General features: G+C 32.3%; 2 protein-coding genes and 3 non-coding genes across 5 annotated transcripts; all 5 read right to left on the bottom strand.

Moving 5' to 3' along the window:
- Window positions 1-474: 474 nt before the first annotated feature.
- LOC144844818 (origin recognition complex subunit 1-like) lies at window positions 475-10,135 on the bottom strand. Its single transcript, XM_078701906.1, has 14 exons — window positions 9,947-10,135; window positions 9,472-9,593; window positions 8,694-8,881; window positions 7,809-8,097; window positions 6,587-7,244; window positions 6,152-6,253; window positions 5,175-5,346; window positions 4,666-4,773; window positions 3,513-3,662; window positions 2,901-3,020; window positions 2,193-2,362; window positions 1,936-2,023; window positions 1,475-1,511; window positions 475-1,214 (listed from the first exon to the last, which is right to left on the bottom strand). Exons 1-14 carry the CDS (start codon window positions 10,021-10,023, stop codon window positions 1,060-1,062), a joined length of 2,436 nt encoding a protein of 811 aa, XP_078558032.1. The 5' UTR covers window positions 10,024-10,135; the 3' UTR covers window positions 475-1,059.
- Window positions 10,136-10,226: 91 nt separating this feature from the next.
- Window positions 10,227-17,576, bottom strand: LOC144844196 (thioredoxin domain-containing protein 12-like). The gene is made up of 6 exons (XM_078700958.1): window positions 17,394-17,576; window positions 16,773-16,833; window positions 16,318-16,370; window positions 15,884-15,957; window positions 15,545-15,698; window positions 10,227-12,141 (listed from the first exon to the last, which is right to left on the bottom strand). Exons 1-6 carry the CDS (start codon window positions 17,527-17,529, stop codon window positions 12,086-12,088), a joined length of 534 nt encoding a protein of 177 aa, XP_078557084.1. The 5' UTR covers window positions 17,530-17,576; the 3' UTR covers window positions 10,227-12,085.
- Trnac-gca (transfer RNA cysteine (anticodon GCA)) lies at window positions 12,425-12,496 on the bottom strand. The gene has a single exon. It is a non-coding gene; the product is annotated as a tRNA-Cys (tRNA).
- On the bottom strand, window positions 12,740-12,811 carry Trnac-gca (transfer RNA cysteine (anticodon GCA)). The gene has a single exon. It is a non-coding gene; the product is annotated as a tRNA-Cys (tRNA).
- Trnac-gca (transfer RNA cysteine (anticodon GCA)) lies at window positions 13,944-14,015 on the bottom strand. The gene has a single exon. It is a non-coding gene; the product is annotated as a tRNA-Cys (tRNA).
- Window positions 17,577-17,621: the final 45 nt, after the last annotated feature.

Raw genomic sequence — 17,621 nt, 5'->3', positions numbered from 1 at the left:
CGTCCTCGAAGCAGCAGATTAATCGAAGGCTGGACCATTTAAGAAGGCAGCGCTCCCACTTAGGCCGCAGAGTAGGTTTTCAACAAGTCACCAGCTTCTAGTTGCAACTGAACATACAATAATACCATTCAATATCATCTTTACTGTTTAATAGAACTACTGTACTGTAAAAGCCAATTTACAGACGAGCGCAGTAACAGTAATAAAAATATAGAATCTATGTTATTCTTTATGATATTTACACACAACACGGAGCGGACAGGCGGTTTACATTAAGGATAGATACAGATTCTATATGGGACAAGCTACACGGGTTTTCCCGCTTGCCATTACTGCTTATATGTGTAAATTGGCCTTAATGACATGAGGTATGCAAATTAGCCAGGTCAAATAATATTAACAAACTTGGGTGTGTCCTAATTGAGGATATGTCAACTATTAAACTCTTTTAAACTTTACATCCAACAACATGAATAAACAATGTCATAAAAATACTTTATTGAATCATGTGTACATTATTAAAACAAATTTGACAATAAAATGAATTAAAATTTAAATCACATATCACTTGTAAAACGCTGTAAAATTTGAAAGTGTTAATTATAAACAAGTAATTGTAATTATTTGTGTACTGACAATAAAACACTAGCACAGAACAATATGAATCAATAAGAAATAGATCAATAATCAATAAGTGATTCCAAAAACAATAGTACATTCGCAAAGAAAACAATGCTGATCTAGGTCAGTATTCAAATTCACAAATCAATATAATCCATTGGTTTTAAACTGTACATGAGAAACATATAAAAATATACTTTAAAAGTACTGCAAGATTAACTTGATTAAAAAATGTATACATTCCTGTATTTACCTGCGATTACAATACAAAAACGAATTACAGATAGACTATTAAATAACGCAAATCTTTATGTCAAATGTGAACACAACTCCAGTAAAAACAAGTACAGGTCAATACACTTTTGTTTGATTGATTTTGTTGTAGTCAACAACATCAGCATAAACTATTAATTATTAATATTGGCAACGTGCCAATCGTTATGTGCGCAGAGCATACAGCACATCATCTTGACTAATGTTTAAGCGAATACGTTGATGTATATCCTGACGACCATTTTCTACCAAAAGGAGACGGCAGCTAGCCAAGCGGAAACAGAGTGTTGCTAGTTCAGACGCGGATGGTGGCGTCTTTCCTGTTTTAAAAGAAATTTGGACGATTTAGAAAAAAATAATCTCCAATATATTTCATAATTCCAATTTATTGTTCCGAAAGTGTTAGAAACAATATAAACTTTTATAGCCTATTTTGGCCAACATTCAAACACAATAGTATTGTTCTAAAATGACACAATACAAAGTGAAACTGGGGTTAAAGGTTATGTCAACCAATCAACACTTGAATTTTAGTTGCAATCATTTTAAGCAGTATTATAATATATCTAAAATTAACTACCTTCAAGTCTACACAACGCTATATGTTGGTCGTATACCTGAAATGAAAAACACACATATAAACATGTTGGACTACAAGCAGATGACCTCCCAACCCTTCCGATAATGGCAGGAATCTCCCGCTTTCCCACTATAATATAATTTCTCCCAATATTTTAGATAAACATAACAAAATATCCCGATAATGACGGTAGTCTCCTGATATTTTGTGTCATTTCTTGCTAAAATACAATATTGTCAACATTTTATTTGTTTGTAATTACACATTTACATCTATGGCATACACAAAAAGTACACGAAAGTGACGAAATGGTAAATAGAATTTTACAATTCCAAAGTGGAAATGCGAAACCTTTTTTCAAATAAAACCCTTTTCAAACCTTTTTAACAATACATACAGTACCCCAGGGAGAATGACTATAAACATAGCTAATAATATTGTATTTTGTTATAAAAACTCACTCTATGGAAAACCGATTCTTCTAGTCCACTAGCTCTAAACTCGTTCACAACAGCTCTTAGTAAGATCTTTTCCTGTTCAGATGCTTGTCTGTAAAAAACATGAAATGCTCATTAAATAAATTATCATAAATTAATTAACAACTTTGCACTGATTACTAGCTGCATTATGGGAGTATGTTTCCATATGTGTTTGATCCAAAAAACAACAAAAAACAGGGTAATAATAAAGAACGAATATTGTTATTAGTAGTAGTTACCTGATAGCCACCATCTTTGGAGAAGAAAACATTTCACCGAGGGCGGTCTCTATGTGAGTCATGCCGACTAACGGGGCTTTTTTGCCCGATTCCTGTGAGAACTCTGCTATTTCGGTTGCTCGTCTGCATATGTCTAACGCCCTTCTTGCATCACCAGACAAAGCAGCGACCTATTGCAGATAAATGCAGTATAAATTATAATTCCAGGATACTTATCTTTTGGTGATTTAAAAGTCTCCAAAATGAGCCTTTTTGAAGAATAAACCAAAAAGTGGATGCATACTATTTAAGCTTGGTTCCCACTAGGGAGGCAAGCAACTCAACAAAGTAACGCAGTGATGGATTGTTCGCACAGTCGCTTGCTTTGCACACGTCCTCGTGTTGCGTCTTAGTGGGAACCAAGCTTAACTCATCATATGAGAGATGTCATGGAATAGTTCATTGCAGATTAAATTAAATATATATTAGTACAACAAATAGTTTTTAAATATTGTATAATCTGTATCCTTTATACTGATTGTTTTAAATATGCATAATAGTAAGTTATTTGACCATGGTTACTCCATGATTTGACCAATCACAAGCGTTTGATTATTCGAACTGTCGCTTGTCATTGGTCAACTCGCCTGCTTCGCGTCTATAATAAATTATTATATAACAATCCATGAAATGATGGAGTTACAAATTGAAGAGCTCTTGGTCAAGTACCTTTCTGGCTGCTAATTGAATTGCATCTTCATCAAAAGCTTTTAAATTCTTCATTCTTGACATCACTATACTATGAAGTTGTTTGAATGTGTAGGGTTGAAAGGTCATACGTGTCAAACCCTATGGTAAGTAAAAGTAAAAATGAAACAGGTTGAATATTGAAATGAGGAAATTAGTTGAGTGAAGTCAGGTTTGTGGTACACCATGTGATTCCAAAAGGAAATAAAGTATGGTTGAGAAAGTTTCAATTGTGACACTACAACCATATGCAACAGACGGTTGTAGCGCCACCAGCAGACGGTTGTAGCGCCACCAGCAGACGGTTGTAGCATCATATTCAAAATTCCATTGTGAAAACATGACTTCAATCATATTTATTTGCCATGATGCAAACCTTTACCCAATACAGGAAATTATTCAATATCAAAACAGGATAAAAGGCAATGACAATAAAGGATAAAGGGTTTTTCTTTTGTTTATTGTGTGAATAGATTTTAACCTTACAGATTTTGTCTCATGAAGGAGGAATAGATAACTGTTTAGTATGTAAGCCAACATAATTACAAAATGTATAATGAACAAGATCCGTTAATGCATAATTAAAATAATTACCAGACGACTAGCAACGCGGTTCATCATAATACGTTCAGGAAGATCCATTGTGTTAGCAATTGCTATGACAACTAACTTTGCATGACGACGGGTCGGCCAATCAAATATGTTGTACAGTACATTCTGTCGCCTTGTCCATAACAGGTCTAACTGTAATCAAGATAATTGGAAATCAAATATGTTCTTGGAATAATAATGTTAGTGTATTCTGATAATGGTAACGCACTCATGTAGTATAAAAAATGCACAATGTACTCCAGTGTAATAACGAAAGTTGAAATTAGTTAATTACGTAGATATACTGTCTGTCTGCCTATATGTCTGTTACTCACACTGTGTAGCTAGTAATCAAAGAAAACTAATTGTAACTAAAGATTCTTCTTTGTGTCTAATTGGTGCTTTCAACTGTTATCTTATGACAGACAGTCAATAAATGTCCTGTGTAGTAGTGAGTACGGTAATGAAAACAGCAACACAAACTAACGGTGTTTAATTACTTAAGAACCCTATGGCATTACCACCAGTATTGAGTAAGTATTGAAAAACAGGTAGTCAAACTTAGGTCATGTGTCCAATTATTGAAGTGCTTAAATGGCATTTGGCTTACTATACTAGCAGCAACTTGCTAGAAAAACAATAATTAATTAAAATATTCTGATTTGATAACATGATTAATTGAATTGGAGCTGAGTTTGTTGATGCCAATTACAATAATTTGCTTCCTGGCGTAATATCTTGATTAACTGATGTAGCAGAAAGATTAATATCAAGATTATTATGATAATGCAATAATTATAATAAGGACGTTTTTTTTAAACAAAGATTGGAGCTCCACTCTGATAGTAGACATCTTGTTTTTTAAATATTTGAAATATAAAGAAAAACATTTTACATTAAAAAGATGGGTAAGTGCGTGTCCATTGTCAAAGAAGTGAAACAACATCATAACATTTTTGTTCATTTCTTTTTGGTTTCTAATCTCATTAGAATTCTGTTATAGTTAAATTTACTTTCTAAATAAAAATTTGAATAGCAAGGTATTTATGAAACAGCCACCCACACTCTTTTATTTTAGACCAGTGAATGTTCTGGTAAATGTGTGTTAGTGCCCCTTTACACTAAACAAGTAACCACATGCTACATCTCCACTTACCTCATCCACAATAAGTACGACAGGTTCTCGTTTCTTTGAGGCATTGCTGAACCGTTTCTCAAGTAATGACGAGGCGTGTTCTGGCGTTGCTTTTTGACCCGTCAGAGCCTAGAAAAAGAAGGAATTTTATATTAAAATATGTTTTAGAAAGTGCTTGTATTGATTTCGACACTTGGTTAAACGACAATAGATTATCGATTTAACTTTTTTGAAGACTGAATATAATGTGATAATTGCAACCTTAATATCTGTAAGGAGATGTACCCCACCAACAAATGAGCCTGTAGTCAACAGCAAGTATTCAAAACAGGCAACGCTGGCACTTTACAATTTGCAACCAAGTATGCAAGAGGATATCTACTGACTATAGGTTTTGCTGCTTCGGTAATTCCCAAGATGGCATTTGCGACTTCCCCAACCTGTTGGAATGTAGTAGGTAGGTTGAAACCAAAGAATACAGATACCAGTCCATATTCCTATCCTCTTTTGGCAAGAAGTTTCTAACTCACCTTTAATATTTGTACAGGAGCTTGGTGGGGATCCGTCATACGCATTCCGTTGATTTCAATACAATGAAATGCAGGTACCTGGCCCTGCTCTACCTCCTGATTGAGACAGCGAATTACCTCATGTACCGTTGCCGTCTTACCCGTCCCTGGAACTCCTGATATGTACATGCATCTATAATATAGAAACAACTAAACCATTTACTAATTTGCAGTACAAGTATATATAATATAGAAAACAGCATGATTTTCAGAGATTATACAGAAGTTCTAAGATGCATTTTAGGCATCGTATAGCCTAGTATAATAAAAAACATAGATTTATATAACAGCACAAATGAGGAAAAGTTAAGCATAGTGATAAAGAGCAGACACTTGACATGGTGTGGACACCTTCTGCATCTAGAATCTAAAATCCCAGTGCAAAGAGCTCTATCCGAATCTATATGAAAAGTCAAGAGACCAAGAGGACGATCCAAAACCACATGGATAAAAATTATAGAAAATGATAATAAAAGAAACATAAATAAGTCTATGCAAACTTTGGCCAATAATCTCTCTGATTGGAGAAGTCCTGTGAAGAAGTGCCCTATGTCGTAAGAAGTTTAGCGTTCCTGATGATGATACAGAAGTTATTAGAGTTGGGAGCGACGTAAAGTATTAGGGAGATTTCGATTTGGGACAAATTAGGATCTAGTAATTAAATAAAAAGTAATAGTTTATAGCCTTTTGTAATATTGACAAGGATTCTAAACAGCTCTACCATTGACAAATCTTGTGAGCCAGACATAGAGTGGAGCGCTGTGTCAAAGGTTACAGGGACCATCGGGTGAAAGCTCTGGAACCTCATGGGTTTTAAGGACGTTAACCCCTTTTTTAACACTACTTTTATTTATTTAAATTTGTTAGTAGCTCTCTATGTACAAGTGAAATGTAGCATGTACTATACATCTTGCTGTATAGTAAATATATATTTTTACCCTCCAGTTCCATCTAAGAGTTTTCCTTCTACAAATGAGTAGACGTCCATAAACTCAGCCTCTCTACATGGTAACGTGTCTGGTACAGCTGACACATGTAACCTGAAATAACATCATTCTGAGTTAATATCATCAATTTTACATAGTGGTATTTATTTGGTTAATAAATAAAAATTATGCATATCCATGCATTCATTAAAAGTTTATTGATCTCTTAATTAAAAGATAAATTCATTTGCTTGAACAAATGTACAAACATGTAAATTAATATTAAAAAGCAGAACTGTTATTGTATTGTAAAAATACACAAAAGAAAGGATCGATAGACACAATATGTATGCTATACATGCTATATGTTATATAAATAACATGAAAGATACTATAAATGATGATACTATATAAATGATCTGGCAGATTGCCAACACTTTAACATACCTTGCTCTAGCTTGCTCTAAGACAGTCTTTGCAACTTGCACTGGTCTTTCTCTTGACACCATGCCTGGGGTTGCTACTTTCTTTTTCTTTGCATTATTCAATGTCCGTGGCGTAGCTGTTGATTTCCTTTTGCTCTTTTTAGCAACAAACACTTCATCATCATCACTGCTTTCTTCACTACTCCCTTCAGAGGTATATTTTTTTCTTCTTGTTAATTTACTTTTGTTTTTTACTTTGCTAAGATCTTCTTCTTGGGGAAACAGTTCAACTTTTGATGACGTAACCCTCTCTCTGCGAGAACGTTTTGCTAACGCAGCTTTTTTACTAGTTGTCACTGCACGTTTGGACTGTGCAACATTGGGAGTTTTCACAGGTTTTTTAACAGTAAGGCATTTATTTTCGTATTCAACGTCTATTTTCCTTCGCTTTGATGTTTTCAGTTGATGGTAAGACTTCTTGCGTTTACCCGTCACCTCATCGTGGTTTATAGTGATCAGTTCAGACACTCCACAAACATCATCATTTTTAGATACGAGCACAGCTCTGTTTCCCTGCATTGTATATTTTTTAAGTTCTAAATCACTGTCACTATCATCACTATCAAAATCTAAATCCTCTAGTAGACACTCAATGGCCTCTTTCTCTGCTATTTTCTGACCTATTTATAAAGAAATCAACAAAAGTTTATAAAAAGATGGTTTTGGTAAGTACACAATGCAACTATCTAGAATCAGTACACATTGGTCAATCACCAAACAGTATAGTACTAGTAGCAAAATCATTTTAAAACAAAATTCAAAAATTTGTAGTTACTACTTGCCAAAATACAATTTTGCTAAGTATAGTTTTTGCTTTGTTTCTGATTTTTTTTTTCTAATAGCGTTTTTAAGTTGTCATCTTGAATTTTTGTGCATTTATAGGTATATCCTTACATATTGGTGACGTCAGAAATCAAAATCTTGAGATATATTTTTATCAAAAAATTGTCCACTCTAATTTGCTCAGTTTTTGAGAGCTTAATTTATTTAATTTGTCATAAACAGATTTTGCAAATTACTTTTTGTTAGTGGGGTGTAGTTGAAAATATTTTAACTCTGACAGGATGTGAACCCAGGAACAAATTCTAGCTCATCCAAACCACCAACCTACAACTCCAACCTTAAACCATTAATGATGTATGCCCATATTAAAGCTACACATAAATATAAAACATAAATATTACCCGGTGACTTCTTGAACGCTTCTAACAGCCTCACGTTTGGTTTCTTCTTTGCTTCTTCTTTTACAGGACTCAATGGTTTCCTTTTTTCTGTTAACCTTCCGTTCATTTTCACAGATTTTGGAGTTTTTAATGTATTTGCTTTCCGAGCAGGCGTAGAGAAATCAAAGTTTTTAGGTGGTTCCAACAAGGGTGTGAACTTTAACCCATTAAATTGATATTTCACATAAAATTCCTTCAGGCAGTTTTGAGGAGCTGATGGGAATGCTTTATCCACTTGCAGCTCAATCACCTGAAATGAGAAAGGTTGGTAAAATTGTAATGGTTAACACTTTTATTTGTCAGCTGTGTCAGTAAATCATACTACCAACTTTAAGCTCTGTCATCACTATCATGTTTGGGCACATAACACTTTAAAATTAGTATGAGTCTAGACAGAGCTTTAGTAAATGTGTGTAAACACTGATGAAGGCCCTGGGAAATACAGTGTCAGTCAAGCTTTGTTTTTATAGTCTTCCTGCTCTCCTCTTTAAATTTATATATTTCACAAATCACGACATTCTGTAACGTAAAATTGAAAACATAAGACTACGGTACCTAAACCTAGGACTAGCTGGACTGACACGAAATTATTCACCTTGAGATTTTGGTGATGACAAAAAAAGTGTGATGTGCCCAAATATGGTAGTGATATGACATTATCCATATAATGGGCACATTACATTTTGATGTCACATAAAGTTTAATAGTGTAGACAGAGCTTTTAACATATTACGACTGGCCTAATGATAATGACAGCGTACAGCTGTCCTTTGCTAGGCAACCACATAACATTATGTCATCTACCCAGAGCAGCATTACACTTAAGATTTGCTGGTTATTACTTACTTTACATCTTTCAATGATTGTTTCTGCATCAATCGTATCAGTACTGCCGGTAGACGTCTCAGGGCGATAGTCAAAGATCTCATTCTTATGAGGTATTGTATTGTAACGCTTTTTAGCGCCAGCTGATAACTCTGACCATCTCATGTACCACTGGACAGTGGCTTGAAATGGATCACCACACTCAGTTCCTATTTAAGAAATGAATAGCAACATTTCAATTGAACATACATATCAGTTTATTTATTGACACATTTTGGAAATAAATAAAGGTATATATAAAGGTATTTATCAAAGTAAAATGTTGTTTTTAACATTAAACCAAAAAGATATATTTTGTCTTTGAAACAAGAAAGGAATCATTAAATATGTATTATCCCCCAAAAACATGAAAAATAAAGATTAATAAAATAAGATTTTAGGCCATTTTGCAGTTTTAATAAAGTTATTCAGTTTTGTAGAAAAAAATCAACAAAATAATTATTTCACTTATAAAAAGACAAAAGAAACCAAAAATCTGACAGACAATTTAGGTATTTTTTGCTTTAAATTACATTTTTTTTCAGGAAAATAATTTTTTTTTTCTGATCCAGTGAATAACTGCTATGTGACATTAAAATTAAAATTTTTTTTAATTATTTTTTTAGGGGGACAATATATCTTTAAAGTATACATTTTAAACTTTCAAGAAAACAATTAAATGAAATAAATAGTCAAGTACTTTTCATTTTGCCCTAACTTTTACTTGTAGCCTAATTAATTGTAATATAATAATACATACCTTTGTCAAATAAACTGAGTATTGTTGCAACATAATTATCAGCTGATTCCTCCGTATCAATAAGGACTGTGTCACCTACATTAAATGTCTTTGCCGTTTTACCATTACCAAGTTGAAATGCTCTGAAATGCAATATGGCATGCCTTTTAATTTTTTTAGAGGCTAAAACTAAGAGTTTAATAAAACAAACGCCAAAAAAAAGTGAGGCAATTTTTTTGGAGTTTTTGTTTTAACTTTATATAGTCTACTACTATAGCTGTTATGCCGTCTAATTTATCGTCTCTAGCCTAGGCATAACTTTGGTTGTCGAACTCTACCTCTGGTGAGGCCTAACCGGCCTAACTAAACTAGAGAGGCTAGCTAGCTAGGCCTAGGCCTAGTTATACACCGGCTCGTTCACGGAAGAGGTGTCAACAATTATCGTAATTGTTGGTAAGATACATTCATTTTTCATGTTATTATTGGTAATACTCACTTGTAGTGTAAACATCTCTTTTGTTTGACACCATCTCCAAGCCACTTAAACTGCCTATTAACTTCAAAATACTTCATTATACAAATTTTACTTTAGGCCTACCCACCGAAACAAATTTAAAGGGACATTGATGTTGTGTTACAGAATTTCGCGGGTTTTTCATAGTTGAACTATAGATGGCGCTATTTATGTAAAGTTTGTAAAGTAAGTTACTACTGCCAATTTGTTAATTTAAATTTTCTTTCCTCCCTTTTACTCACTGAATAATCAAAAAATAAAATATTTTACTTTATTCATTTATTACGGAAAACAAATTTAATCCAATATTCTGCTGCTAAATAATATTTAAAGACAAAAAAAAATTAACCACCATCAAAGGGTTACACCCATTGTGGTTACACAGCCATATACAACACATACGACCTATTATCCCGTACATACACGCGTATAGGACAACAGGATAATAAGTCGTACGTATGATATAATAGTCGTACACACAAGATAATAACACGTATATACAAAATAAGTCATGCAGACAGGATAATAATGTCCCAATTAAAGCGATTACCATACTGAAACTTTAATTAATATTTTATTGCTCTACTGACTGAAATAAATACAAATACAATATATATCACCATGATATCACAAGGCTTCATAACCTAAGTTTTGTTCAAATTTATAAACAATTCCATGATTTCATTTTTACATACTCCAGATTTGTACAACTATATAAATATAGATAGGCCTACTGATATAAAATAAACTTTTACAAATATGTCTGTCTCAGAATGGTAACGGACCAAATTAAATACTTTAAGTACCGAAATATGTGGGGAAATACGCTCATAAAGTAGGTCTGCAATGTTTAGATTATTTGACAACTAAAAAACAACATCTAAAAGTTGCTTGTCTCAGATAAAGGATCAGAGTGAAATTATTGCTGTTTATTTATCCCATCACCATAAAGAAAAAATAATATAAAGTATGTCGGTACTAAATGATACTAATTAATTATATTTTTTGCATTAGAAAAAAATAAACAACTATATTATAAAAAACAGTGTGCTTGTCTCAGAAAAAGGACTTGTAATATATATTATTGCTCTTTACAAAAACCATCACCATGAAATTAAACATTAACTAAAGTATTATTGTACAGCATGAAGCTATAGATTATTTCACTATTAATATACCAATATCCCGATGTGAATTTTAAACCTTTTTTTATACACTTAAGTTATGATAATAGATGAATTACAAATTGTACTTTATACATTGAGAATACTTTCGTATATAGTACAATTTACGTCAGGCAAAACATCTGACCAACTTAGTTCTGTGATACAAAGCTACTTTTCATCCAGACACATCACATTTTATTAATATTGTCCGTCACATCAAAATATTGATAAAACTAATAGTGAAGCATTTTACTACATTGCAAAATAATCAGCCCATCACCAATAAAATCAAACAAATTATAATATACTGGACTCAAATATAAGCCCAACACACAATGAACTGGGGGTTTTAATTGTTTTTTTCGGGTGAAGTTTGTATCAGGACACTTTTAATGGTTTGAGGTAATACACAGAGCAGTTTGCAAATGGATATGAATCTGAAAAGGTTATACTCCAAGTTGGACTTATGACCAATTTACAGACGAGCGGTAAAGGTAAGCGGAAAAACAGTGTAGCTTGTACCACATAGAATATGTAACTATCCTGAGCAAAAACTGTCCGCTCCGTGTTGTGTGTAATAAATGGTCATAAGGAATAACATAGATCTATATCTATTTGTTATTACCGTTACCGATCGTCTGTGTAAATTGGTCATTATACACTTAATAGTCATTGTGAATTGGAATATGGGCTTATATTCGAGTCAGTACTTACAGTTCTGAAAAATATATAATTTAAAACTTTACTGTTACATACAAATCTTTAGATAAATAATCAAATAACTGAACATTTAAAGAATAGCTTCAGTACAAATAAATCTAATGATAACAATAGCGCTTGATGGGGAAAAGCAAAAGATAACTTTAAATCAATAATAACAATAAATAACACAATTATTATAAATAAAAACTTCAAATCAAATGCACAAAAAAAAGAAATAATCATATCAGATATTTTAAAGTTCATCATTGGACTTGATTTTCTTCAGTGCATTCCTCATTGCCAGCACAACTGAAAAAAAAAACAAACAAAATTACTATGTTTGTCAGTGCTTAAAAAACTCATAATAATAAGTGCATTGTGACAAAAATATAAAAATATGTATGATTAAATTCAATGAAGTTAAAACACATTACACACTTGCGCCACCAAGTAAAAACGAAAATTATAACAATGTAAATTTGTACCATAATAAATTTTTTAAAAACCTAAAATTACATTTAAACAATCATATAAAAATACACTGAAATACAATACTGATATTCTATAAATAATAAAGTTTTTTAAAAATTGGAGGGGACACCCGGATTTGAACCAGGGACCTCTCGATCTGCAGTCGAATGCTCTACCACTGAGCTATATCCCCTTTGATACTAATAAATGGTTAAATGAGGTCATATCACTTATTTCAGTTTTACATAACAATAGCAACCATATGTGGTCAGCAACACAAATAATGGACACATATCCATTTGTAAAGTTCTGCTTTAGAAAATCTGTATATATTTAAAAAAAAAAACTTGCTAAAATATTTATTTCTCTTACAATTACATATTTATTATATACCAAAAGAAGGAATAAATTAAAGATAATATTTTTAAAAAATTAGAGGGGACACCCGGATTTGAACCAGGGACCTCTCGATCTGCAGTCGAATGCTCTACCACTGAGCTATATCCCCTTTGATACTAAAGTATGGTTAAATGAGGCCATATCACTTATTTTAGTTTTACTACAATAGTAACCCATAGTTAGCACAAACAGAGCTAATGTAATTGGTCAGATGTTTGATAATAATTACATTTGAGAATAATTGCGGAGGAAAAAAAATTCGAAGACACCAAGATTTGAACAAGGGATCTCTCACTCTCTATGCAGTTGAATGCTTTACCACCATAGAAATATTATATCACTATAATATCTCTATATTATTGGTTAAATGAGTCCAATATATATCCAAAATATATTTATATAAGAATTTGTTTGTTTAAGTATTTATAATTAAATAGATAAATAAAACAAACAACACTAAATTAATTAATTTCTATATTACATATGTTCTCGAAAAAAATAATATTGTTTCAAATGATTTGTTTGTATTTTTTGAGTGATGACAAACAATCAAAATCAACATGTCACTCGCGATGCTAGTAGCCAAAACGTAGCAAAATAGTTTTATTATATATATTTTATATTTTAATATACTTTAGAAAATAATTGCTTAATAACATTGCTTGCCAAACACTGGCTATTCATTTTTAACAATGCAAGCGAATACTTGTAACATAATAATATGCTATTTGTATTCTAGGTCAGGATGCCTGGCAGGCTTAACATTAAACATTCAAGTAACATCATTATTTATTAATAAATTATACAATCACTATGTAAATGCTCATAGGGAGTCATATCATTCCAGAGTATAACATAAAATATAATAATCACAAATTGCATAAAAACCAAAAATGAAATTGAAAAAAAAATTACATAATTATCATAAACAATTTTCATATAATTATAATATTCATAATACTAGAAAAAGAGCATTTTGGTCAAAGAATGTTTTATTTTTGCCATTTTAACAATCTTAGCCTTTTTTCATTTATAAACTATTTGTCATTATTTAACTGTAATGTATGTTTGGAATTGTTGTAGTTTAGTACTGTACGTACAATAACAATACAAGTATTAGGACACAATTTTAATATAATATTTTCAAAGAAAGTAGAGCATCTATATTATTTAGATAGAAATGATAGAAAACAAGGAAAATTGCCAACAGTCATAATTTTTTAAGTTTAAAAAAAATCAGTAGGGGACACCCGGACTTGAACCAGGGACCTCTCGATCTGCAGTCGAATGCTCTACCACTGAGCTATATCCCCAACTGATTTAGACAACTGCATTTAAGCTTTTAGAGTGAACATTTGGCTATGGTCCATTAAGCATTGATATAACAGATGATACATTAGACTGCGTTTATTCAACACCTTTAGTTCATTATATTGAGCATTGAATTGCCAATAAAAAAATATAAAAAAAAATAAAATAATGGAATATAACACAAAAATGGCTGTTCAGTGAATACATCTATCTAAGCTGCTATGCTATGCTGCTCTAAATATTTATTATGACTAAATATTTTATTAATAATTCCTTCTGGTTATGCAATTAAAATGTTATGATATATGCATTACAGTATTTGCTATGCAGTATTTGAAGCCAAATATTCTGAATAGATTTTCAACCAGATGCTATTTAATTGCAAATTAAAACACAATTTGCACAAAAGTTAAAATCAATGCTTTACAAACAAACTGTTCAAAGTGATGAGGTGGCAGTCTGTCAAAGGCTTCAATACCTTTGACAGCTTTCAGCCAATCAGGAACAAGTTTATTGATGTGTCGGTAACACCTGGGTAGCTTAAATTCATCAATGGGAAACATGCACTCATTGATTGTTGAAAGCTTACTCAAGCGTAACATCCTGGTTATAACTGACCACTGTATTGTGTAAAGTATTACATGGATGAAATTGAAATCCACAAGTCACTAAATACAAAATCCTGTTATTGAAGTAGTTAAGATGAGGTTGCCTAGTGTTCAAATATGATTTTAAAAAACTCTAAAGAATGCATAGATTTGCACCAAATTCAAAATAATACACTAAACAAATTTAATTTTTTAAAATCTTCATTACATTAGAATTTAAATTTACTATTAGTAGAGTAGAACCTTTCAACACAACACACCTCTTAAGGGGGACACGCCTCTTAAAGGGACACGTCTCTTAAGGAGACACGCCTCTTAAGGGGACACTTTCCCATGAAACAAAGGAAGTAAATATTTTAACATTGAGGTCACTGAGGTCACAGTTTTTTTAGTCCCGATGTGATGTCCCTGAGGACACCTGAGGTGACACTTTTTTGAGTGTTCCTTTTAATAGACGTTCTACTTTACTATTACTGAATCTTATGACTAAAAATTATATTGAAGTAATAATAATAAACTAGATTTGAACTCGTCACTTTGACGAGTTCGGGTTATCCCCGGACACGCAACATGCACATACGTTAAACTATATGAACATCGACAATTATTATGCCATCCTATGACATGAAATAACTATGTTTACAGTGCTGAATTGTACCTATTTTGTAGCATACATCATATTACAGTATTTACAGAATACATTGTATATGTTATATACAGTGTAGCATAGATGACATTACGAGACCCATCTTTTAAATCCAATTATGATGGCCAAGTGCGGATAACTAATTATTAACTTTCATTTTTCACTCTATGCAATTTGAAAACCCTAATAAAATCGGCTTGCCTCACTTTATTAAAAATTTGTATCATATATAATGAATAATAATTATAATAAAATGGATCATATCAAATTATCTTACCGTGGTCTGCACTTGGATAATAATATTTATATCGTTCGTTGCCAACAGTGTTAACGATATCATCTCTAACGTTACCATTTGGTTCTAAAAATAGAATTCTTGGAATGTATCCTCCATCAGGAGTGTACTTGGAATCTTTTGGTTCCTCATCATCCTAAAACAAAGCAATATAATGCACTTTAATGAAAATGGAATGACATTGAAAGGTGGTACCACTAGCAGGCTCCCACCTTTAATTGAGGTCAAGGGTCAACTTTGACAATCAAAGTCTCTATGGAGTGGATAAATCTAAAGAGCAAACTTTAAAAAAACTGAAACACAAAACAACTTGTAACTTACCTCAACATTAACCATAACAAAATTTTCACTGAGTTGTTGAATATCTGATGAAGCTGCAAATTTTGGTTTTAATGCTGAAAATGCAACATTTAATTTTATATTTCACGCTTAAATTCAATTATTTTCAGATGTATATCATACAGAATATACATTGTGAAAACAAATAAAAGAGGTAGTAACTGACAACAGTCTGGCGGATTGTAGTGATGACATCACTATAAAGTGTACTCTGCTTCTGGTGTAGAAGAGTTTTTAAAAAAAGCTAGGCATAAAATAGACTTACAAAACAAGCTGACTCAAAATAAGGTAGGGAAAATATCTACAGTTTGAATATCATGTAATAATTGGTTTTAACTTGTCTATATCCTTCAACCTACTGGATATTTTGTTCTTCTATTTTTGATAATTAGTTACTAAAAACCCAAGAATCTTACCTTTACATGCTCCACACCAAGTCTTATGAATAAGTAACATCATTGGTGTATCACTATTAAAGAAAATAAACATTTAATTCTTCAAAGAGCTCTTACAAATTTAAATTTATTGAATATCATCTTCAACCTCGCAATTACAAATCTTTTTGTTTGTATTAAATAGTTGATGGACCTCTATATCCAAGACTTTATAGCTTTATGAATCATGGTACAAACATTGTTTAAAGCTGTCTACACAAAAAAAGTGTGATGTACCCAAATATGGTAGTGATATGACATCACCATGTCCATATATATCCATTTTTTGTCACATAAAGTTTGATAGTGTAGACAAGGCTTTAGAATGTATCCTTGCAAAATACCCACTACACACCCTCCCCCCACCCCACTTCTCCCTTCATTTTGCTACAAATACAGTATCATTTAAGAATCATGAGCTCAATACTGTATTGTACCTTTCTTTTGCCAATTGCAATCCCTCATCCATTGTTTTCCAATTGATGTTATCACCAAAACCTGAAAATATAGTTTTAGTTGATAATTCTTGGAAAAACATTGTATGCACCAAAACTCGGAGAGAAAAACTCAAAAGTTCTTTTCAGAACTAAATATACATGGTGTACCGCAAACTATATCAATCAACATTTGATTTCGCCATGCAAACCTTCACAAATTTTAAATAAACAATATGAGTAATAATCACACTGTTTAAAGGTATACTGTCTGTAGACATACAACATGCCTGGAAATATTCTATACACAATTTCCATGAAGACAATAATGAGCTAAAACAATGAAAACAGGTTTTCTTCTTGAATCTTGGGATTTCCAAACATGTTATATACGGATTACGAGATGAGAGTAATTATCTAGCTGACCGATCGAGATAGTTAGTTTAGATCTAGGCTAGGCCTAGTTTAGGTTTGGTTCTGTAGGGGTAGGCATAGTCTAGTCCGCAAGCTAGGCCTAGCCTACTACCAGTTAGGCCTAGTTGGCCTGTTGTCATGTGCCACACACATCATCATTTCATGATGGAAGAGGTCGACGGCCGGCGCTGCGCTTTTGAATGATCTTACCTCTGCCTAAATTAGATGATCCATTTATCTCGTGGACAAATATAGCTAGTATAGCTAATATTGCAATTGGTATATATGAATAATTCATCCTAATCTGTATTAATTTACGATTCACACACGAAAACAAAATGAACATGTGAAAAATTAACGTGGAATAAAAAAATAGTTACGCCCTCTTCGACGTACAATCGGCGGCGCGCGACGAAAACAAAAGAGGTCGCACGTCAT

The sequence above is a fragment of the Antedon bifida genome, chromosome 6, assembly GCF_963402885.1.
Source record: "Antedon bifida chromosome 6, ecAntBifi1.1, whole genome shotgun sequence".
Taxonomy (NCBI): domain Eukaryota; kingdom Metazoa; phylum Echinodermata; class Crinoidea; order Comatulida; family Antedonidae; genus Antedon; species Antedon bifida.
Note: the sequence above shows the minus strand (reverse complement) of the source record. Positions and strands in the feature narration are given on the sequence as shown.